This window comes from Nannobrachium achirus (assembly GCF_963921795.1).
Source record: "Nannobrachium achirus genome assembly, chromosome: 8".
Taxonomy (NCBI): domain Eukaryota; kingdom Metazoa; phylum Chordata; class Actinopteri; order Myctophiformes; family Myctophidae; genus Nannobrachium; species Nannobrachium achirus.
In genome coordinates, this window is record NC_137817.1 from 50,087,741 (window position 1) to 50,112,537 (window position 24,797).

General features: G+C 41.3%; 3 protein-coding genes across 3 annotated transcripts; all 3 read left to right on the forward strand.

Annotated features, from left to right (window-relative positions):
- Window positions 1-1,216: 1,216 nt before the first annotated feature.
- LOC308290187 (pannexin-1-like) lies at window positions 1,217-8,044 on the forward strand (the record flags this gene model as incomplete). Its single annotated transcript, XM_080731962.1, has 6 exons — window positions 1,217-1,222; window positions 2,351-2,544; window positions 4,253-4,531; window positions 5,129-5,351; window positions 6,222-6,465; window positions 7,974-8,044. The coding sequence occupies 6 exons, from the start codon at window positions 1,217-1,219 to the stop codon at window positions 8,042-8,044; spliced, it is 1,017 nt and encodes a 338-aa protein (XP_080588088.1).
- A 2,308-nt stretch (window positions 8,045-10,352) lies between these two features.
- On the forward strand, window positions 10,353-12,337 carry LOC308289867 (mth938 domain-containing protein-like; the record flags this gene model as incomplete). Its single annotated transcript, XM_080731636.1, has 3 exons — window positions 10,353-10,484; window positions 11,461-11,556; window positions 12,197-12,337. 3 exons carry the CDS (start codon window positions 10,353-10,355, stop codon window positions 12,335-12,337), a joined length of 369 nt encoding a protein of 122 aa, XP_080587762.1.
- A 3,210-nt stretch (window positions 12,338-15,547) lies between these two features.
- On the forward strand, window positions 15,548-23,567 carry rps3 (ribosomal protein S3). The gene is made up of 7 exons (XM_080731483.1): window positions 15,548-15,606; window positions 16,837-16,967; window positions 17,912-18,005; window positions 19,448-19,542; window positions 20,167-20,354; window positions 22,424-22,624; window positions 23,493-23,567. The coding sequence occupies exons 1-6, from the start codon at window positions 15,577-15,579 to the stop codon at window positions 22,618-22,620; spliced, it is 735 nt and encodes a 244-aa protein (XP_080587609.1). The 5' UTR covers window positions 15,548-15,576; the 3' UTR covers window positions 22,621-22,624; window positions 23,493-23,567.
- Window positions 23,568-24,797: the final 1,230 nt, after the last annotated feature.

Here is a 24,797-nt window from a genome sequence, read left to right on the forward strand (position 1 = left end):
TTTTACTTCCACTTTCAAACATGTTCAGAAAATGGCAGATCTACTACCTCTTATCTAATCCCCAGAAGTTTCTTTTTTCACCTCTGGGCTACTTTTGCATGACCCTTTTGTAATGTATGACAAAGTATAGGGCATTCATTCACAGGAAAAAATCATGAAAAGTTTCAATGTGGAGATAAAAGGTTTTTTGCCCAACAGCAATATAAATGTGCTCTCTATGAATTCTGGATGAGCGCCTCAGTACTTCCAGCTAGCAGTGAGCACTTTGCTGTCCATCTTGCGCAAGGTTGAGTAATTATACTGCAAAGTCACCTGTGAGCTGGGATGACGGGGCTTATTCCTCCTGTATGAAACCCTGCGTCATCCTATAATCTGTTCCAAAACAATCTGCTCATCCACAAGATACTGAGTGACACAGATCTGTGGCCTTCATACAGAATTAAAGAGGTGGTGCCATGATTTCCCCCCCCCCCTCTAAAACATGATTATCAGGTATTATGATTATACTAGGAGGAAGATTTTTTCCAAAAAAGTATACAGAAAGAGTTAAAATTGGGTTTTTATGTGGCCACACCCCCAGTTCATTAAGTATGCATGGATGGCATGGTGGGTGGTGACCCAGCTGATATAGCCACACCCCACAGTGTTGGGTGAATGGCAACTGGGGAGGAGTTGATACTGTGACACCCTTAGTATCTGTGTTTTTTAACTGACACTTTTGGCCACAAGGCAGCCTCCAAGAGAAAACAAACAAATACTAAGAGAATACATAATTTCTCCCAAAAAAAAAAAAAAAAAAACACATCAGGGGGTCTAATGAAGTACTTTCAACCTCCTAGACACATGAAAAACAGAAAAAGTACAAAACTATGGCACCACCTCTTTAATGCAATACAGTAATATAGTCACTGTTCGGGCAGAAACCTCCTTTCTCTATATTCTAACCTTTTGTCTTTTTTTTTGTGAATTAACGCCCTAATCATACTAAAGCGTTGCACAAAAGCATAAAAAGTTTGCGCCGCGCCGCGTTTTGAGCTTTTTGATCTGCCTCGTTTGCTATTTTGGCATTTGAATCCTGAAAGAGAAAGCTCCTTCATACTGTCTTCAAATGCAATGAATAAAGCTTCAATGGGAATAACAACGTTCCGGTCTGTTTAGACCAGGGGTCCCCACACTTTTTTGACTTGAGAGCTACTTTTAGTAGCCTTTAGAAACCATGAAGGTAACTGACAGGTCATTTTTGATGTCAATCAATCATGTCACCTTAATTCAAGTGGTAGTTGCAAAAAATAGGGGTTTTGTGATTTTTGTTTATAAATTTGTTTCTTTATATTTAAATTCTATTTTAGGGGCATCTCATGTGATCTACCTGCACAGCCTTTGTGATCTACTGGTAGATCACAATCTACATTTTGGGCACCCCTGGTTTAGACCTTCATCAGGTTATCTTAGGAATTTAACTCCTGAAAAGTAACAGTTTTTGACAAAATGAAATTTCACAATTCTTACATATTTCAGGCATGTTAATCAGGTAGGGTTTTTTTTTTTTTTTTTTTTTTTTACAATGCTTGATAGTGTGCTGTAGTGAAGGAGGTGGTGTAGACTTTTTCCACACTTGACAAAATAAAATTAGTCTTAAATTAGTAATGTTTATTTCCCGTTGCGGTGTCTGTGAACATCAGCATTGTGACAGGAAATGAAGAGACCACAACCTGTTCCTTGAAACAGAAACTCAGTAACACTGACAAGGTGTAACTTTATAATCTGCCAACAGAATCTCAAGGTGGGACAGAAGTAAATGATCAGAAACAGTAAACCAGGGTTCCCAAATAGGCGGTCCGCGGGCCATTTGCGGCCCGCGGGGGGCTACTGTCTGGCCCCCACCAACCCCAGTAATAATGGTGGTATAAGAGCAGCAACAACACTAGTATATAGTCGTTGTTGGGTGGAAATCTCGTATCTCCAAATGTGTAGTTGTGTACGTTCTTTCGCAAATCATACAAGGCCGTTGCACAAAAGTAGTGAAAACAGCAGATCTACAAGCATACAACGGGCGTTGTGTGCTTGTAGATCGGCTGTTTTCACTAGTTTAAATCATTTTTAAAATGATAAATGCAAAACGAACGTTTTTTGGATATACAAGATTTTCACCCGACAACGACGATATCTGAACTGTCGTGGGAACGCCACCGTCGCCCCCCAGCAATGTTGTGGCCCTCGGCTTGGTACCCTAGACATGATTCGGCCCTTGGGGGAAAACTAATTTTGGGGAACCCTGATCACGTACAGTATTGAATTCCCCCAGTAATCCCAGCCTACCCCTCTTTCCTCGGCCCCACTATCCTGTCAGTTCTTTCCCTACATCCTGCTTCTGGTGGCGGTGATGATGTACGGCCCGGCTCTGTTCTGGAGGTTCTCCACCGCTCCTATCCTGCAGTCTGACCTGGGCTTCATCATGGAACAACTGGACTGCTGCTACAACCGGGCCGTCAACCTGGCCAAACGCATGGCCACCACAAGCCTGTCCACTGCCTCTTTAGACAGGTAAGACCCCTGAATCACACTTTTTGTGTGTTTCGCTTTTCACACTTTCTATATCTATTGGCCCATTTAGGCCTAGGATTATTGACTGCTTTAACTATTGAAAAATAGCAGATATACAAGCTCACAGCGCGGCACCGAGTGCCACGCTGCGAGCTTGTAGATCTGCTATTTTTTGAAAAATCATGATTTTTTTTGCCAAGTCTTTCAATATATCTACTTAAAAGCGAACATTTGTAACTCAAATATTTACTTCTGGGTGGTCCCTGGGACAACATATTTTGAGATGGGGGGTCCGTGGCCAAATACCTGTAATTTTGGGGGTCCTTGACAAGAAAAGGTTTGAGAACAGCATGATTTAGAGGAAGGATTTAGAAGTCGGGTCAAAGATCGGGTCAAAGATATTCAAAGACTTGCACTCATTTTCACGATTTTTCAAAAATAGCAGATCTACAAGCTCGCACTTAGACAGGTAAGACTAGGGCTGTCACAATTATTACATAATCGTCTAATCGCGATTATCTGACATGATCGCGATTATCTTTCATAATCGTCATAATCGTTTCCATGTTGGAAAAACGTTCATGTCTAAGAAAAATGTCAAAAATAGTGGAAATAGCAGATCTACAAGCTCACAACGCGTCGCATTTTGTGAGCTTGTAGATCGGCTATTTCCACTATCAATGTTCTTTTTTGAGCGGTGGTCACACCGTCTCCTATACGTGGCCGTGTGTGTATGCGTCCGTCCGTCCGGCCGTCCGGCCGTGTATGTAGCCTCAAGCCTGCAGTACCTTTTCTGACCACACATGTTAAGGGAGGGGCGCTGTTGTTCTCACACACACACACACACACACACACACACACACACACACACACACACACACACACACACACACACACACACAGGGGGGAAGGGTGGGTCAGCATGTGTGGTCAAGTATTATTATTAACAAACTGAATGTTTTAGGGTCAAATAAATTAGAGTGTGTGAAGAAACTACAGCATTGTAAAGCACACTAACCCCGCTGCACCCACTCAGTAGTGCTGTTGCACAGCCTCCACGACCACCGCTCAGTTCACACGGGTGTGATTTTAAGTATAAAGTTGTCAAATATGTCAGTAATTTCTTTCTATATTTAGGTTATGTGTCATATCTACCATGTGCAACTTCAAAGCCTAAAAGCCAAACAGAAACGTGATTGTCAACATCAAAAAGACAATTAAATCGTTAATCGCAATTATTTTAGTGACAATTAATCGTCATGTAAAATATCATAATCGTGACAGCCCTAGGTAAGACCCCTGAATCACACTTTTTGTGTTTCGCTTTTCACACTTTCTATATTCTATTGTTTAAAAGAACATTGTATTTGTAAAGTTAGTCATAACAGAAATATGACAGAGAATGCCAAATTGTGTTTTCTTCAAATACACGGGTGGCAGTGGCTCAGGGGTAGATAAACATTAGAACACAGAGTTCGATCCCGGGCTCCACCAGAGTTAGTGTCGAAGAGTGAGCCCTAGTTGCTCCCGGTGACCAGGTTGGTGCCTTGCATGGTTTCCTCAGCCATCGGTGTATGAATGTGTGTGTGTGTGAATGGGTGAATGTAATGCACAAGCTCTGTAAAGCGCCTTTGATAAAGGCTCTATATAAATGCACCATTTACCATTTACAATTTACTCCATCTCCCTCCTGCCCTCTTGTGGCCAGTGACCCTACTGAGGGTTGCTTCATGTACCCCCTGATGGAGAACTACCTGAAGACCAAGCGTTTTTCGCGGGTGTTGCTGGTTCGATACCTGCTGTGTCGTGGCCTGACCCTGCTGACCCTCCTGTGTGCCTGTGTCTACCTGGGCTACTACCTCCAGTTGGCCTCAGTCACCGATGAGTTTGGATGCACGCTGCGCACCGGACTGCTCGTCAACGACTCCACCGTTCCCGAAAAGGTCCAGTGCAAGCTCATCGCTGTCGGGGTCTTCTCATTGCTCAGGTACTTGAGACCTATTTTATCATTTTTGGAAAATGCGAAGAATTGCTCATTTTAAGGCTAGTTCTTTTAGCGCATTTTTGCAAATGTTTGAACATTTTCGTCTGGGGTCTTCTTGCTCATGTGATATTTCAAGTCACCCTCCCAAAATTAGTTTTAAAGGAGTAGTTCACCCCCAAAATGACTTTTTTTCTATTGATTAGTCACGCCATGGAGAGTAGAGTTCAATAATATTTTTTAGTTTTTTGTCGCATTCCTAAGACAAAAATGTGATGATAACAATACATATACCCCCATTCGTTCCAGATGGGGACCCGTTTCGAAACGGGTCCCCATCCGGAATCAATGGGGGTAAATCTACTCGAATTAAATTTTTGTCTTAGGAATGTGACAAAAACCAAAAAATAACTCTACTCTCCATGGCGTGACTAATCAATAGAAAAAAGGTAATTTTGGGGGTGAACTACTACTTTAATTAAACATGTTGAAAAAATAAATTGAAAAGGAAAAAGATTGAAAGTGTTTAAAAATCAAACAATATGATATATACGGTGATGTTGAAATTATGATCTTTCTCTTTTGTTTGATTCTGATGTTCAGCCTGGTCAACTTGGTGGTGTACCTTACGCTCGTCCCTGTGGTCATCTATGCCAGCTTCCGTCCACTCTTTTGCCATTCTTACGCAAGTTTCCTGAAAATGTACGAATTGCTGCCCACTGTGGACGTTCTGCCCCACCCTGGCGGCCAATGGGACGACCTCGCCATGTACGTGCTCTACCTGCAGGAGAACCTCAGCGAACTCAAGTCCTACAAGTACATGAAGGTGTGTGTCTGTGTATCCACGTGCAAAATCTTCACGCCAAAAACATAGATTTGATTAAATCTTTATTCGAGAACACTCAGATTATAAGCAAACAAATGAATAAAAAATATAAAATTTGAAAAACGTCACCGACTTATAATGACATGCTCAAAAATACGGACACCAGATTAAAAGTGATTAAAAATCAGGACACATGGGCTGTGTAATTACTGCGTGTTTCCTAAACCCACCAGGCTTGAGTTAAGTCCCGCCTCGCGGAAACTTATTGAGAGAGGCGTTTCCGCGAGGAGGGTCTTAGCTCAAGCCTGGTGGGTTTAGGAAACACGCGTAATTACTCAGTGTCGCTTTCAGGGCAGAAATCCAGGCGTTACTGTGTACACAGGCCACAGTGGCTCGTATGACTTTACAGTTCACCACACACGCTTACAACGTTTTACATACCAAATGGGATTTACAGCAGGACCGCCCAATGAATGATGGTTGACTGCCAGTGTGGCTGGTTCAATAGACACATCGTCAGCCACGTTTTAAGTAGATAGTGATGATTTCCCACCCGGGCCACGTTTCTTTTTATGTGTTGTCACAAGTGGCTCTATTTCACAATGATTAAGAGAGAAACACAAAAGCAATACATGAGAAGAAAGGGAGTCTACTGCTTCACCTCAGCAAAACAGGGCAAGCCTGGTGCATCACAGGAGCAGGACAACAGCAGTTGTAGAATAACAAATATTTAATTGTCCAAGCTGCTCTAATGTCAATTCTTTTCTACAAAAAGAATACATGCATATTTTACATCTTGTAGCCACAGTTAAACGTGTGTCCCAGTGTGGAACCCAGTTGTGAACTACTGTTCTGTGTTGTGTACAACAGGTGCTTGAGTTGCTGAAAAGGCAAGGCGAGTGTTCAGGAGAGGAGTTTGACTTCATGGGGCTGCTGCAGAACCTCTGCCAGGTGAAGGTTGACACTGTGGATGGGAAGAAACGGACACCGTCTAAAGCTAAACCTGCCAACCCCAATGGGAGTCCTACCACTGCCCACACTGGAGCTGCAAAAGATGGCAGCGATGGTGCAAAGCCACCTTCTCTGGCGGATACAAGCTTGATGATGACGAGGGGTGAGTGTGGAGAAGGACAGTAATAACTTAATTATAATAGGAACTTATATTGAATATGTGGTTTACAAAACTCATCATGGATCATTACATGTTCTGCTAAGCACAGGCATGATGCAACATAATTTATATTTCATCATATTCATGTTTGTTGAAGTTTCCCAGAAAATCTGTGCTTTTGTTTTGGAGTGAGTATCTGTTGATGGCACAGTATTTAAGGGGTAAATCGGACTTTGTCTTTGCAACATTGTTTAGATGCTTAAAGCGGCACTATGTAACCTTTTATTTATGAATATTATGTACTTAGACTGTCGTACAACAAAGTATAAATTGAGCTTAAAATTATAAGAATTGTAAAATCTTTGGTCTAAACTTTGCTTAAGACACTGGCCTCTGTCTTGGCTCATTATGGAATCCAATTTACAATGCGTGCTTGTAGATCTGCTATTTTCACAGAACGTCTGCCTATATTTGCAGATTTCTGGCTTATTTACTATAACATGCCCAGAATAGGAACATTAGGGTTAGGGCTGTCACGATATGACATTTTACAAGACGATTAATTGTCACTCAAATAATTGGCGATTAACGATTTAATTGTGTTTTTGTCATTGATAATTACATTTCTGTTTGGCTTTTAGGCTTTGAAGTTGTACATGGTAGATGACACATAACCTAAATATACAAAGAAATTGAAGACATATTTGACAACTTTATACTTAAAGCTATACTGTGTAAGTTGCTCAACTAGTGGTCAGTAGCAGTAGAGCAAACCGCGGTCGCGTCTGCTTTTTTCGGACGTTTTTCGCCGCGGACCGGGCATTCAGACCACCGCGTCCGCCTCGCCTCGCCGAGACCTATCCATAGAGGTCTTTCGTGTCCCTCTACGAGCCTCGGTTGGGGAGTTATATGCTAGACTCCTAGCCCAGTGTAAACACTGCAGTGTACTTCCTGAAGAGCTCAGCAGTGTATGATCTGGGCTTTGATTGGCCGGTAGGGAGACACGTGTACAGAATGATGCATATGACGTAATTTTGCCGGGAAAAACAGCCCCGGTCACGGCCACCAGGGCTCAGTAGAACACATATAAAGAAAAGGCTTTGGGAGCTGAAATTAACAGAGTGGGGGTTCTAAAACTTTAGCGATTTAATAGTTAGGACAATTTTAAGATATGTTTTATAAAAAAAGTTACATAGTATAACTTTAAAAAAGAACATTGATAGTGGAAATAGCCGATCTACAAGCTCACAACGCGTCGCGATGCGACGCGTTGTGAGCTTGTAGATCTGCTATTTCCACTATTTTTTACCTTTTTTTAAAATATATGAACATTTTTCAACATGGAAACGATTATGACGATTATGAAAAATAATCACGATTATGTCAAAAAAAAATCACGATTAGACGATAATGTAATAATTGTGACAGCCCTAATTAGGGTTTATATAATATAATATAGTTCAAAACAAAGACTAATTGTGTGTAAAAATCTTTTTTCTTTTCGCCCCCAGAATTATCTCCTCTGTTGCCAGGAAACAGTGACGTTACAGGTGGAGGAGAGGTCCGCCATCGAGTGGTCTGATTGGCTGCAGTAGGAGGAGAGGTCCGCCATCGAGTGGTCTGATTGGCTGCTGGCCAAGCGTTGGACACAGACCTGTCTTGACTCTGTGAATGTTGCATAGCGCAACATCCACCTTAGAGGAAGACCGGACTCGGACCGATAACAGAGCACTAATAGAAGAGATTAACGGATTGATTTGCCCATTGTCCTTAATCATTGCAGTATATGTGATGGCAGTTGCCCACATGGGGAGATATCCAGAAACCAAATATTTTGTCATACAATGTTAAATGCATTTCAGCATGTATTGTTTTTCTCTTTTTCTTTTATCCTAAAATATTCTTAGGATTTAAATATTTTTGCACAGTTATTGCTATGGATGTTTATTTTATTTTCCACCCTTTTTGTGTTGGGAGATAGTTTGCCTGATTTCTTTCTTTTTTTTTTGCTTTAATTTGTTCTCTGAATAGATCCATGATTCTGCATTCTGCAGAATGTTAAGTTATTGGCACTGTTTTGCAACTATTTGGTCAAAATCTAAGTGATCCACTGAAGTTGACTAGCCCAAGGAACCAACCGTATACAAGCCATGTGTCTGGTCCTTAGCTTGAGGCAGCTTTGTATGCTAGTACACCCTGGCCTGGACATGATGCTAGTATGTCACAGGGACTTGCCCCCAATACAACCCAGTGATACTGGGTGTGATTCTGAACTGCTGTCTAAACTAGTTGCACAAGCAAAAACTCTGCATGAGCTAATACGTTGTATAGAACTTTTCTAGGTACTAACATCAAGTTGCACTACTAGTTATTTGTGAAAATGTAATTTTTTGCCATTTTTCAAACCATGTTAAAGGGGAATACCACAAAATGTAACAATTAATTCATGGTACTTTACACTGTTAAATCCTCTGTACTATATTGGCATGCAGGGTGAGATTTCCAACTGTTTTCTTTTTGTGTGTGGTATTTCCTGTGAACCTGAGTTTTTGAATGACGAAAGTAGTGCTAGGAAAGAGACGTGTGTCTGTGTGTGTGTGCAAGAGAATATCCATGAGATGGAGAGAGAAAAGTGAGAGATTAGTCAACCATAGTTTGCTGCTTAGTCAGGTAGCATTGGTGTCTGATGCTGAGGATGCCCTTTGATTTTATTTGGTTATTGAATACTTATGTCATTAAGCTCGCCAACAGGCACACTATGTTTTGAGCACCATACTGTAAATCCATAAATGCGGGGTTGGTGCACAAATGGAAACACAATTTCACACTTTTATTAGCCGTTCTATGGTGCTGTGGAAAGGCCCTACAGTATTGAGGCCTGTATTCTTTCTCATGTCAAACTACTAACATATTATCACTTGTACATAGATGTTTACTTGGGAATCTCAGGGAGATTTATAACATATCAATGCATTTAAAATACCTGCTGTAGACTCCAGTTGCCCTGTGTGTGAAATACATGTTACATGACTACGTTTTATACTCAATCTAATGTGGTGCACTCTTTACATTGGTATACTGTATGTGTGTGTGAGAGAGACCAGTTTTCCATGCTTGCATCATGTATTTTCCAAATATGATGGTTGATGTCGAATATTGTGGGGTCTCCTTTTGTGCATTTGTTTAAGCTAACATCTCAAACAAAAAAAAGCGTTGTGTTTGTTGTATTTACTTTTTGTGGACATATGTGAATTTCTAAAAACAATATTTGTAAGAAACAGCTAACTGGATATTTGTACGAAACGGCTGCTTGATGTGTTTGTGATAAAATGATATTACTTTACCTTTTGCGTACACTGTCAGTCTTCATCTTTGAATATTATATAAATAAAATATTTGAAATAACTTGAGTTGAGTTATTAATTGTGGGGGGCGTGGCTAGACACCAGCGACGTCATTGTTGAGGTGAGTAACTTGCATTTTCTTCTGTCCAGATTTTTTGAATCCAGCTATGGTGCTTATTGAAGTCTGAAGTGTTTTTAATACTTTATTATTTTCGGTGCCTGGCTGACACAAATACATTTGTTAAATATGGGCCATTTCCATTTTGATTACCACCAGGGTTGTAACTTGTTTAGCCAACCAGCTAACATTTACGTAGCCTAGCCATGATGATCACTGATCAAGTGACAATAAGTGAAGCGATTGATCAGTTTTGCATATGGTTTTGGGTTTGAGCTGACTATTTGGCTTGAAATCTGTTTGTATGCCAGGGGTTTTTATCAATGGTCAGTGTTCCTAGTCAGCTCAAAACGAGGCTACAACAACAAAGTACAACCTGGCTACAACTCTATTCGCCGTATCTGTCCAGCAGGTGGTGCAACTGGACCATGTCCTCGCCAGAGATCTTGTCTCTGTCCTGGGGCCAGATGAAGGTGAAGGGATGCTCCTCCACCTACAAGGACTGTAAGCTGTGGCCTGGAGGCAGCCGTGCATGGGACTGGAGAGAGACTGGAACTCGGGTGAGTGAGTCAGACAGACAGACAGACAGACAGACAGACAGACAGACAGACAGACACAAAAGAGGATGGATACACACAGATTCCCAACTGAACATGGATTATTGGCTGTGTATTTTCTCATTTGCCTTGTGAAATTCTATTTTCTAATTTCTAAATTATTTTTCAAAACCTTTTCCCATTAGCTAAATGTTTTAAGGTTATTTATTATTATTTATTTTGTGTCTTTACAACAAATAAATAGCTATTTCAAAGGGATGTGAATGAATGGTGTTCTATTGGCATTACATTTGCTCACACATCACAAAGGAGAAAAAAAGGAATAAAAAATCGCACCTAGTGTGAAGTGAGCGGTGCTATTTATGAGTTAATTTCATTAAGCATCCCGCAAAGCTTGGCAATTGTGACCCTGGGCGTACAACAAACTTTGGGTGCTTTGTGCAAAGATCTAGGCCAAGCTTCGCGTCTCGGACAAAGCCAGATATTGGAACTTAGCTCCTTTCAGGAGCATAGCTCTAAAAGAAACACACATTTAAATTGTACGGAATTAATGAGGAATACGAAATGTGATGAGGGTTAGACAACATCATAATATTGCTTAATTACCTTCTGGGCAGTTATGTTGTCAGTTATGTAACAGTTATTTTACAGTACTTTAGCATCTCCTCCTGTGTTGTAACTCCAGGTTTTTTCTGTGTACATAATCATAAATGTGCAATAGAATTAAAGGACTATGGTGGATGAGCCGGTACAACAGAAGTGAACTCCTGGCGGGTCATGGTGACTCCGGATAAGTGGTTGAAGATGGATGGATGTCATAGGCAGAAATCATAAAAAAAAGTGTGACTTAATAGCTAATCTATTGTATTGTTGTTGCATGACACTGATAGACAAAGTGTAAAATATTTATATAAGTAAATATGGTATTATTAAAAGAATAATGAAATAAATCATTTTTATTTTTATCCCACACTCCCAGCATACCCCAGGAGTGCAGCCAACTGATGTGGAGGAGATTCTACAGAAGGGAATCGACACACTGGTTATTGGCAGAGGAATGAACGAGGTGCTTCAGGTAATGGAATTCATCTCTTCACTCTTTGGGGGTTTTGCTCTATATTCTTTAAAGGTGATACACCATGCATTTAAAAAGTATTTATGTCATATTGTTTATGTCCCAAAAACGTTTTTCAAAAGGTTTGAGGCTAAATTACCACTCCTGAATAGAGAGCCTCTCTCATTTTTGAATGGCTCTCAGAGCATTTCAGCTGCAGTACCACCTTTGGCCTGAACTGCGCCACCCCCCCAAAATCTTTTTGAAAAAATGATGATGCCACAATCGGCATCAAATCTGGATAGCCTGTTTTGAGAACCCGTGGGATACTTTTAACCTTCGCCTTCTCAAAACCAGAGAAAGACACAACCGTCAGAAATGGGACTTTGTGAGGATAGAAGGTGCTAGTGGGACCCCAAAAAAAGGTTTTAAAATAGGAAAAGTGAAATTTCATGGTGTATCACCTTTAAGACAAGCATTTTTGATTAACTGTGTAGACTTAAATGTTGAATCATATTCTGTCGTTACTGGCTGCTGTGATGACATTGAGGTCTTATGTTAATATTGATGTTGAGGCATTGACCTTCCCACAAATACCAATATCTTTACCTCAGCTACATTGTTTCATTGAAATGAAATGGTCTGTCTGCTGATCTTCCAGGTCCCCTCCTTCACTCTGGACTTTGTAAGACAGAAAGGCGTGGAGGTCCGGGTCCTGCAGACTGAGAAGGCTGTGGCCGAATACAACGACCTTGTCGGCCAGGGAGTCAAGGTGGGCGGGGTCTTCCACTCCACCTGCTGATGATCATATCATGGTTCTCATCATAGATATAAAAAGCTAGATACCTCATCCGCCGCTGCAGTTCATTGGAGCGACGTGCAACAACTCCAAGCCAGTCAAACTTACTACTGGCAAATCACAGCATTGGGTGGCTCAGCTGTTCTTAGAGGCTGACTGCATACGAAAAGATATATCGCAGCTGCCATCCCAGTGGAAGACACGCAGCCACGCAAAGTGACTACTGGCCAATCACAGCGCACCACTTTTCCGGGACTTCTCAGAATCTAGGGTGCGTTCGAATAAACAAAAGACCAGAGGGCACAGCATTGCACTTGCTGGCTGTCTCCGAACCTGGGTTTACGAAAAGACCCACCCCCACCTGCCTCTTATTGGCCGACAGAAAGTCCCCTTCTGTGACACACTCGGAAGCTTGACTTCCCTAAAATGGCGCACGCGATACAGACGCCCCAGAGTCTGAGGAGGCATCTACCGTACCTTTTTATTAGGGCTGGGATGCGATTAAAAGTTTTAATCTAATTAATTACAGGCTCTGTGATTAATTAATCGCAATTAATCACATTTTAATCGCACATCGATATTTGACCTGAGAAGCATTGTTTTCAAGTAAAACACTTTTTGTTGTACGAGTGAATCAACGAGTGAGGTTTTTTAATCTAAATTTTGCATCCACTGGGCCAAGCAAAGCGCTCTGATCGGCTACTTCTCCCTTTGCGTTTGTTGTCTCTTCTTGGTTGGTGCATCGCTATGATCGGTATGCCCGAAACTGAAGGTTCTGTGGTGCGAAAACTATGTGCGATTAAAATGAGTTAATTTTTTTAATCACGTTAATTTTCTGTAATTAATTAATCGCAATTAATCAGTTAAAGTCCCAGCCTTACTTTTTATGTCTATGCTCATGCCATACCATACCAGTGAGAGAAGGACTGGAACAGTGGATCGTCGCAAAGAAATCATTTCGTGGGACCAGAATCATGGTATCTCTGTCAGTCATAATCAATGGCTCCCTGTTGCTCACATGTGCAGGGTGGATATTTACCCTGTACCACCTGTGGCTCTGATCACACATACATTCAATGTTTATTACATTATAACTGCTCATGTTGTGTGTTTATTTTCATTTTCACTTAACTGCACAACAACATACAATCCCATAGCTTTTTTGTGGTCAAGTAATAAAAGGTATCTAATGCTCACTATCAAAACTAAAGTGGTGAATGGTAAATGGTGCATTGGACCGATGCAAGCACAATGTAAAGTAACAGCAAGTGATACAACCTCCCCTACAACCACACCCTCCCCTGGATGATGATGCGTACATCCAGAGACAAATGAACTCACCTTTCTGAGCCTAATTATTCATAAAACTACAGATTACAGAAAAAGCACTGAAAGTTGAGAGGTCAGGAAATATGAAAAAAGTCTAAGAATAAAGAAAATGTAAATTTGGTGTCATAAGAGTTTGAGAGTCAGTTGTCTCAGACATGTTTAAAGATACAGGCCAACTAAGGAAGACTTGAGTGCAGTTTGGAGATGGAGCAACTTTGGCCAATCTAGTCACTCGTGCCAGACTGTGCAGGGGACATGATATGAGATGTGACATTTCCCTGAGTATGTATTTGTAGTGTTCCAGTAGGAATAGGAAACCATGTTGCTTTCTTTATTACAGTCTTTATGCAGGATATTATCCAGACAGAGTGCTCCCCCAAGCTTTCTGAAAGGAGAATCTTGCCATGCCATACAATTTTACAAAGTCCTTGGTTTGCATCTGTGCTCACACTAAAAACATCTGCTCCAGCTCCACTATGGGGGGAGCCGCTCCAAAAATAAGAAGAATGTGAATTTCATTTTGTGGAATAGTTGTCTGGTTTTAATCATGTGGAAATGTTTTCCAATTATGAATGATCTTATTTTTCTTGTTTAAGAGGGTACATTTCTGTTCAGAGAATCAGAGATGCGTGAATGTATATAGAACATATGTTTACAGGGTTTTATTACTAAAAGCTTTGACATACAAAACTGTCATACAAATAAAGTCTGTGAACTGCAACAAGCTGTTTTCATGCAGTATAATGTGTCCTTATTTTCACTCTTCTGCACTTTACACAGTTGAAAAAAGTAACCAATTTTGGCCACGAGGTGGCAGTATAATGTAATCTACGGGACAGTTTTATCTATCAAAATCAAATGTGTTTCTTTTGTGCACACTGCACAGTCAGTGATCTGTCAGCCTTCAACACCTCAGGGCAGCAGGGCTTAATTCAAGTTATTCAAAAAAAGTACAACAAACCATTGTAATGTTTGCAGATTTGAGTTATGTCTCTGTAACTTAAAGAACTATTTGTTTTACATGTTTTATTCACCCCATGGGTTTGTACATTCTCTTTTTTACCTGATAAGGTGTATAATTAACTTCCTGGTATATTGCTCACTTCTTTATTATTATGTTTAGGCTACTTGCCCATAATAAATAAAGTAGTGCATTTTCTTTTACATAACTGCTTTAATATTATATATTGATCCACTTTATTTCAGACACAAATGAATAGGTCCATATAAAAAGAAACATGTAGGCCTATAAAAACAGACAACCACAACACAGATAGCCAGACTGTTTTCATTGAATTAAAAACAAACATTGCCTCCAATGTTGAGGAAAGAAATGGGGACGAATAGGCTATATTCTTTGACTCCACAAGTCTACACATAACATTCTTCAATACACCATGACATACCCTGAGGAAGGCTGTTGTCATCCTAAAAGAGTGGGTTATCCCACCATTCATTTTGAAATATGAATTACTAATTAGCCACAAAATAATAAAGGCTTTTTAATTTTTAAAGAAGAGTGCCTTGGTTTCCTTTTTTTCCTTTAGCATCTTCAATTCTCTACCAAAGAGCACCTTCATCACATTTTTTTTAATCTTCTGAGCACCCAGTCTTTTTCTTTCACACCATGACATATTGTTCTGTCATTTCTTACTTGCAATACCTTTTTATTGCTTGAACAACAACAACAACAACAACAACAACAACAACAACAACAACAACAACAACAACAACAACAACTAGGCCTACTTGTTTCAATCCTATCTTTACCGGATTGTAGTTCTGTAACATTTGCATGAACTACAAATCCCAGCAACGCGGTGTGCCCGGAGTTCAACGGAAGTAGTACGCGTTAGTATAAATTCATTTCCGGCTCCATCGCAGGTCCTTTCCTGTCTACGGCCTATTGGAAGATGGCGGTGCAAATCTCCAAGAAGAGGAAGGTTAGCACCCTTTTTATGATAAATTAACCCTAACAGACACCCAGTTTCCCGAAAATGCCATAATCTCACGTTAGATACAAGTGTCCTGCGTCCAGTTGACTGTCGGATGAACGTGTTCGACGCTCTCCCGTTTAGGATTGTGTCAGATGCACACACTGGTCTCTCCTCACGTCGCAAACATGGCATCTCAGTCTGTGTGTGTCTGCTTGCCGGGGGCCGCAGTACACCTCATACTGACCCGCTGGTGGTCACATAAACGCCGCGTTACCATTCACATGGTCCCGTAGAGTTTATTTGGTTGTACCGGTGTTGCCTGGGTCCATATCCATTGACGGGGGCTGTTGGGGTAACCACTTTCTTGTCATGTATCTAGCCAGATAGCTAACTGCTAATGCAGGCTAGCCATCCCAGGGTGAGAGGAGTTCATGCGAAATTGCGAAGTGTCGTTGTATACAGAGTTCTGTATTCATTCATTAATTAAGTTCTTGACACGTGTTTTCGTCATATTGTCACTGCTTCCAGTTGTGCTATTTGTCTATCCTTTCCATGTTATGTTGGTTGGACTGATCATACAGCCAGTAGGGTAGCTTACGGCACACATCAAGCTAAAGTGAGCATCTCTGTAGAAAGTGGGTGACAGTGGTTATGTTGAATCTCCTGTCAACTGTTAGCCAGAATGACTATTTGGTTGGAGCTACAGTACTGACATTATTAGTTGACATAGTTCAGAGGAATCACAAGTAATGAATAATATGCTCACCATAAGAATACATGATTACATCCATGATTCTGCACATAAACCCATTAAGACCTGAGCCTGATTCTTACATATGTGATGAACCGTTTTCTGCTCAAACATTTTCATGTCAGGAACCCCCAAAATGATATGTATTTGGCTTTTGACCCCCGTCTGAAAATGTGGTATTACAAGGGACCCTAGAAGAAAAGATTTGAGTTAAATAATTCTGCTTTAAATGTTTAATAGTATATTTGAAGAGTTGACCACATTTTCATGATTTTTCAGAAGTGGCAGATCTACAAGCTCGTAGCGTGCCAAAAAGTGACGCGCTATGAGCTTGCCTATCAGTTATTTTGTAATAGCCAAAGTATAAAATAACGCTTTAACCATGGTTTGATATTATGCTCAAGGACAACTTCTACAGTGATGATAGACACATAAGCTGTTAAGAAGATGTTATATTGATGCGTGTTTTTTCCCCCCCCACATAGTTCGTCGCAGACGGTATCTTCAAGGCCGAGCTGAACGAGTTCTTGACTCGTGAGCTTGCCGAGGATGGCTACTCCGGTGTGGAGGTGCGTGTGACCCCAACCAGGACTGAGATCATCATTCTGGCTACAAGGTTAGCACGACTACCACACTGATTAATTGTTGTTGAGTGAAACCTAATCTAAATGGTCAGTCTCTTACTTATCCAAAATAACTTATCAGGACAAACAAATTCAAAGTCAAAGATGGCAAAAGTAGCGGATTTGAAAGCTTAAAACGTGCCATTTCGTGCCGTGTTTCAAGCTTATGGATCTGCGATGTGATGCTGTAGTATGATCGCGTAGAGGCATTAATTTACGGAAAAACGAAAAGCTTGAATATGGAGATGAGGGCTGTCTTTAAAAGCTCAAGCTGTGAGACATATGACTAAATGATTCATTTTGCACAACATGAAGTAATGGATTACCTAACCTCCTGGCCATCTGACTATCATGTCCCCGAAACATGCACATGCCTTGTTGCTTATGGTGTCCATCGTTCAGTTATCTGAGTGGAGGGAAAATTGACCTAGTCTAAAAGTAGAATCGAATCTATCGCAGCTTGTGCCGGCATCAAATCCATTCACGTATATATTAAAAAGTCCAAAGACGGTTCTCACCTCCCACATCAATGTCTACCTTGTCATATTATTACCCTCTGGGATGCTAGACCAGCTGCAGTCTTAAAAAACACTGTCTCAATGCGTACTACTTATTGTGTGAGGGTTCCCATTGTGTAGTTTTCTATTTACTAGCGCATATTGCACTTCAACCCTCAGAATTACTAGTCTGCAGCACGCAAGATTCCTTCTCCCTTCAGTGATGATACGATGACGAGTCGGAACAGGACACAGTCTGCTTTGGGGGTCTCTGGGTCAGGGTCACGTTCTGTGGTTCTGGTTCAGTTCCTCAGAGCAGCGTGTCCTTTTCGTTTGAAGACATTGAGGCATTTGTCTGAGAAGGGCTAAGGGACAAATGACACTCGTCCTTTATTTCTTTGGATGCAATTGTACTCATTTATTTGTGCTTTTCTCTCCAGGACCCAGAACGTGCTGGGAGAGAAGGGCCGTCGCATCAGAGAGTTGACTGCTGTCGTCCAGAAGAGGTTTGGCTTCCCTGAGGGCAGCGTGGAGGTGAGAATGCTCGGATGGATGACTGTAGAGAAAGTCTTAATGCTCAGTTTGGTACATTTTTACATAGTTGTATCTTTTTTGCGTCTTATAACCATTCTGTCCTGCCTGCATGGCTAGAGACTGTCGGGGATGATGGCGTAAACACTGTATGATTTTGGCCATCTTATATGATCATTGCATCCCATACTGTGTGAGATGGGGGGGGAAAATTGTATATATTCCACGTTATCCGTCAGGCCTTTGCAAATTCAATTGAGTCTACCATCATTACGTGTGTCAATCGACGTATGCTGGGGCAGTGTTTCAAATCTAGAGCATGAAAGGAGTCAAATCCGGATTTGCTGTTGACTAGGCAGAAGAGTTCAACATGTGTTGGTAATTTTCAAAAGGGAGCCGACATTATCTCCAGCCATTTTTCCGTATATGTAAACTAGCATAGTCATTGATTTCTTGTGCTGTAACACAGTGGTTCTCAACCTGTGGGTCCAGACCCCCTGGGGGGCCCTCACATGAGTTTGGGGGGTGTCCCCAGATGACCTTTAATACATCACGAAAGAGAAAAGTTTGAATGCCTCATCTCCTGCAATTTCAAGTACTTGTCAGCGTGGGGGGTCCCCAGTTCAAATGATTCTTTTGTGGGGTCACAGCTTTAATCCATGAAATCTGTCAATCTGGAGCGAGGGAGTGTAGGGATAATGTTATGTTTAAGATATGTCGAGTAGTTCAAATGTGTGCGTTGGGTACAATGTGCCGTCTCCCTTCAGTGATGATACGATGACGAGTCGGAACGGGACACGGTCTGGTTCTGGGGGTCTCTGCTCAGTGTCATGTTCTGTGGTTCTGGGTCAGTTCCTCAGAGCAGAGTGTCCTTTTAGTTTGAAGACATTGAGGCATTTGTCTGAGAAGGGTTGTAGCATTAAAGCGTTATTTAATTATTCCTGGGCCTTTGTTTTCTTTCTTTTTGTCTTTGCCTTGTTTTGACATAGTTTTAAGTTGACCCTTTAGTCTAGCCTAGTTGGGTCCCATGTAATTGTTTGGTTGCCTATAACGCTGTTTTTATGCCTTGCTTTTAACCCTGTAGCACTTAAAGATTCGCAAGAATGTAAAGTGTTATAAATAAAATGCATTACTATGATGAATCTAATCTATCATGGTTAACATGGAGTGTCTGATAAAATGAATGTCAAATATCTAAATGCTGAATCAAGCAACTTGAAACTGTCTGTGCTGTTGCCAAAAGCTTGATTAGATGATAAAATGACAACGTTTTTTTGAGCAAGGGAAATATCCCTTTAATAACTTTGACTGGGCATTTCCTGGCACAGGTTGGCAGCACGTTTTGTGATTGGTTTACTTTTGAGGAGACCGTTCAAGGTGGTTGACATTTGGCCATGCAGTTCAAACTACTATTTGAATTTCCTTCTGCTCTTCCCCTCTCACAGCTCTATGCTGAGAAAGTTGCTACCCGTGGACTGTGCGCCATCGCTCAGGCTGAGTCTCTGCGTTACAAGCTGCTGGGTGGTCTGGCCGTGCGTAGGTAAATATATTCACTCATGATTTGTACCTTTTCCAAATAGTTGGTGTTTTTATACTTTTTTAATGAAACTACCACACATTTGAAACGAAGATTCTGTTTTTGAAGTCCACCAGCCTTTATTTCCGGTAAAGCAGTGGGTCTAAAACATTTCATACATTTTAGAATAACGGAAAAATAAAATGTATGTGTTTGTTAACTAGCTAGCACATACAGCACTTCAACCCTCAGCATAACTAGACTGTAGATAAAGGTTTATAGAATATCTCCTCAAAGCCACCTTCTCCCTTCAGTGATGATACGATGACGAGTCGGAACAGGACACAATCTGCTTCTGGGGGTCGCTGGATCAGGGTCACGTTCTGTGGTTCTGGTTCAGTTCCTCAGAGCAGCGTGTCCTTTTAGTTTGAAGACATTGAGGCATTTGTCTGAGAAGGGCTGAGGAAGTTAAGACATTGTTATATTTATACTGTTACTAATTTTACTGGGTAGTGGGTACCCCCTGGAACCCCCTCAAGGACCCTTGGGGATCCCTGGACCCCACTTTGAAAACCAGTACTGTAAAGGCTTCTATCTTCTACCCCCCTCTTCGCCTTCCCTTATTCATCATCTTCTCCCGCTTTGCAGGGCTTGCTATGGTGTTCTGAGGTTCATCATGGAGAGTGGAGCCAAGGGCTGTGAGGTGGTGGTGTCTGGTAAGCTGAGGGGCCAGAGGGCCAAGTCCATGAAGTTTGTGGATGGCCTGATGATCCACAGTGGAGACCCCGTCAACTACTACGTCGACACAGCCGTCCGTCACGTCCTGCTGAGACAGGGTCAGTACAAACCAAATGTTAAACTTGCTTTCCTTTCACCTACAGTTTGAGAAACGTTTGTGTCGATCAAAGCCATGGTATATGTCAGACTTTAGAAAGATGATGGAGTCAAAGGAGTGAATGCTGTCAGGTAATGTTAGTTGTGTGTGGTTACTGATCCTCAATATAGAGGAATGCTTTTTGGAGCTGTGTGAAGAACAGGCTCCCTATACGTGGCCGTGTGGGTCTGTGTGTGTCTGTATGTAGCCTGAACTTCCTAAACTTCGGCACGCTACTAGTCCCACAGTTTTGCCACCACACACTCGCGCCATATGTCAAATCGACCGGCTTACTCGGGAATCGTGGGCTAGTAACTTGCTAAGAGAAAGGTTCAATAGTTTAATTGATATTAATTTATTAGTGAATTAATTTTCCCCATTGACTTATAATGGGAATCGCAAAAACTCACATTCAATTATTTGTCTCTCGCAAACCATTGTGGCTAGAGTTTCAAGACTTGGAGAGGAGGTTCATAATGGTTTCAAGGATTAAATAAAAAATAATTGTGTCATTTGGCCGCATGGTGGCGCCATAACACCCCACTTTACGTTTTGGCCCGTAACTCTTGAACCGTAGGTCGGAAAATTAAAAATATTTTTTCCCTGGATTCCTTGGGTCATGACGCATCTCCCCATATAGGCCACGCCCATTTGCGCCATGATAGATTTCCGCCATCTTGAATTTTCTCCAAAACACACTTTTTGCTCCTTTTCCTACATATTTTCTTCAAATGTCACAAAAATCGGTACACATGATCCACACACACACACACACACATGATCCACACACACACACACACACACACACACACAGCTCCACTTCACACGGGTGTGATTTTTATTATACATTTCTTTTATTGTGGATTAAAACTGATGGATGCCACTGCTTAGGGCTTTCTTTGGATTATTAAATTTATAATCGGACACTGAGATTTGGCGAGGGAGTGATAAGTTTGTCCAGCATGAAGAACGTGGATGCTTGCTAGAGACTTAAACCACTACTACCTCAATGAGCACTACTGTGTGTGAGTGCGTTCCTTCCCTCTATGTAGGTATTGGCTTACTAGCACATATACTGCACTTCAACCCTCAGAATTACTAGACTGCAGGCAAGACTTTATAGAATGGCTCCTCAAAGCCACCTTCTCCCTTCAGTGATGATACGATGACGAGTCGGAACAGGACAGTGTCTGCTTTGGGGGTCTCTGGGTCAGGGTCACGTTCTGTGGTTCTGGTTCAGTTCCTCAGAGCAGCGTGTCCTTTTAGTTTGAAGACATTGAGGCATTTGTCTGAGAAGGGCTAAGGAATTGCAGATGCAGTGAAATAATGTACTTTATTTAAAAAAATCACACCCAGTGTGAAGTGAGCGGTGCCTTTGAGCAGTGTTAAACAGACCACCACTATAGGCACACACAGCACCTGTGCGTAGGGCAGCACGGTGCAGACTAATAACTAATATGTATTTTCTCCGCATGCATGTGTGATGCCTGATGCATCCTTAACTTGCATGTCAGTGCCCTGCTCAGTGCTGAAGCCACACAGCGGTATTGCAACTGTTGCTACTCATACAAGCGTATGCGTGTACTGCATACAGACACTCGATCAAGCATGGCACTGCTCGGAAAGGAAACTAGAAGTTGAAACGACAAAGTGACTTCAACCAGCTGATATTGGATACAAATGTTGACAGTAAAATAACATAATTTTATGTGACATTTTATTATTCTAGACGGACATGCATCTAGTCTTAACGGTCGAGTCTAAAATTATGTTATGAAGTCAGGATTGTCTTGGAGGACCTCTTGTGGAGGAAGTGATCACTGCTTCATCCTGCAGTACTAATTATATGCCCTGGAGCGAATAGCGATGTACTCTATCCTCCACTTTTCTCCCTTCTAGCTCTGTAACCAATAGTTTGTACTGAGCCACTCCCAGATGTGAATGTGATAACAGACCTGTGTATTCCTCTGGGCAGTGTTTCAACTTGATGTCTCTCGAAAAGTTCGTAAATGGTGCATCTCTGTTCTTCAGGTGTGCTCGGCATCAAGGTCAAGATCATGCTCCCATGGGACCCCAGCGGCAAGATGGGTCCCAAGAAGCCCCTGCCCGACCATGTCAGCATCGTGGAGCCCAAGGAGGAGACTCTGCCCACCACACCCATCTCTGAGCAGAAGGGGGTCAAGCCTGACGCGCCCGTCATGCCCCCAACACCTGTACCCACTGCATAAAAGGGTAAGGGATGGTAGAGCACAGGGATCGAGTAAAACAGAACATTTTTAAACATGGTGTCACGATTTTGGACATGTCATCATAGGTGAAAATCTTTCACAAATATCAACTGCAATGCGTTGTGGAATGTGGACGTAGTTTGTTTGCTGTATGCTAACATATATCTGGCTTTTGAAGTTAAAATGTGTCTCTACTCTGAAACTGAGTAATTGGAATAAATATTGTGGCAGATGGTTGGCATGATCATCCACTAGGAAAGAATTCCCAAATTAATTCCCCCACTGGACCTATGGGTCATAATGTCATTGTGAACTTAAAAAAAGGAATGTGGAGACCAAGGGGCAAGTCTTGTTTGCTATTTCGGGCTGTAAAAGGTGGCGCTGAATGTATAGTAGACATGGTCCACTTTTGAAACCCGACCCATTTACTCAAAGGGTGAAGCTGTTTATTTAGTCCATTCTCCTCCCTTCAGTGATGATACGATGACGAGTCGGAACGGGATGCAGTCTGGTTCTGGGGGTCTCTGGATCAGGGTCACGTTCTGTGGTTCTGGTTCAGTTCCTCAGAGCCGTGTGTCTTTCTCAGTTGAAGACAATTGAGGCATTTGTCTGAGAAGGGTTGTTAAATGTCAACGGTTTGTGAAGCTAAAGAACTCTAACTGGGCAGAGTATGTTGCATGTTGTCACTGCTTAAATTTGGAAACAAAAACCTTTTTATTTTATTTTATATATATATAGCGGATTTAGCTATTTCAGTGAACTTGTTTGTCTAATAAAACAAAATGACCCGCACACACCATCATCTTTGATGCCTGAAGGTCTGTTTGACAAAAGGTTGCAAAATTCATTTGTGAAGTTTTCCTGTGTTCCAGGTTCTCTCCATTCCCCCAGATGGAAGCAAGACCATTTTCTTTTTGTGTACAAAAATAAAAAAATGTGGAAGATGACCCTGTTGTCTTGATTACTTTGTTTGTGTTCTGTTAAGTAATGTGCAGCTACTGTGTTTAGGCCATGGTTTAGGCCTGAGGCAGCATTTTGGTGCCTAGTCTCTCTCAGTTTAGATTCCATTTTGAAGATGAAAATAAACTCAGTTTGTGTACAGTAAAGATGGCTATAAATTGATGTTGTACATTTCAACTTTATTGTGAATTTAGAATAACTTGGTCATTAGTGGGCAAAACAAACAGATCCCTGTTATAGAAAATGTGTTGATATAAAGACGAGTTACTGGTGTGTTGGTCACACCAGTAACTCGTCTTTATATCAACACATTTTCTATTCGAGTCGACTAAATTAGATGATGATTTAATACAGGTCATAAGTTATTAATCAAGTCTGTGATGTCACCAAGCCCGTTTTAATATATGTATAAATGTTTTTCATTGGGCATCGCTAAAGGGGAATAGTGTTTACATCCTAGTACTAGATGACCTGAGACCTATTCTAAACTGCTAGATATACGTTCTGGGATTTTCTAAATCTGAATGCAGACGCAGAGCTCCGTTAACCTAATTTATATTGACATTTTGTCAACTTAAGTTTTTTGTTTTCAACAATTAGTCATGACTACAACAGACTCAGACTTACATACAAGACATGCATACAAAACAAACAAAAAAATCATACATATAATCAGACACTTACAGTATATGAGGGGTTTTCAACATTTTCATGCCAAGGACCCCTCAGAGAGATAAAGCAGGGACCCCCTCTGTAAATGCGTTATGCAGATTTCGATCGACTTGTTTGACAGCACTGTCATTAATTAGTCTATGCTAGATGTTTTGTGTTTCATACAATTAGCCACTAAATCGTCAATACTTGATAAACTTCGCCTTTCACTCTGTACTTGGTCTGCTCAATTTTACCTCTACACCAAACCTACAGGTATTTGCTGAAAATAGCCGATCTACAAGCTTGATCTGCTATTTTTGGCTAAAGTTCTCCTCAGATTAGGGATGTGAGGGTTCAAGTTTTTTAATTAAAAATAATTATCCTATCACACAAGGATTTGGTGGCCCCCCTGTAGTAAATCTGAGGACCCCTGTTTAAGACCCTTGACCTATAGTAATACAAAGAGTAAAACAACAAACAAAGCTATTTAGGAATCTTGTTTCGCTCCCACATTGATCTATTGACTTAAACAAGTAGATTATCAAAACGAAGAACACATTCCA

Excerpts from the sequence above, each read along its gene's own strand:
- rps3 (XM_080731483.1), top strand. The coding sequence starts at position 15,577 with ATGGCGGTGCAAATCTCCAAGAAGAGGAAG. Across the intron at positions 18,006-19,447 it reads TCCCTGAGGGCAGCGTGGAG|CTCTATGCTGAGAAAGTTGC; the intron begins GTGAGAATGCTC and ends CCCCTCTCACAG. Across the intron at positions 19,543-20,166 it reads GGTGGTCTGGCCGTGCGTAG|GGCTTGCTATGGTGTTCTGA; the intron begins GTAAATATATTC and ends CCCGCTTTGCAG.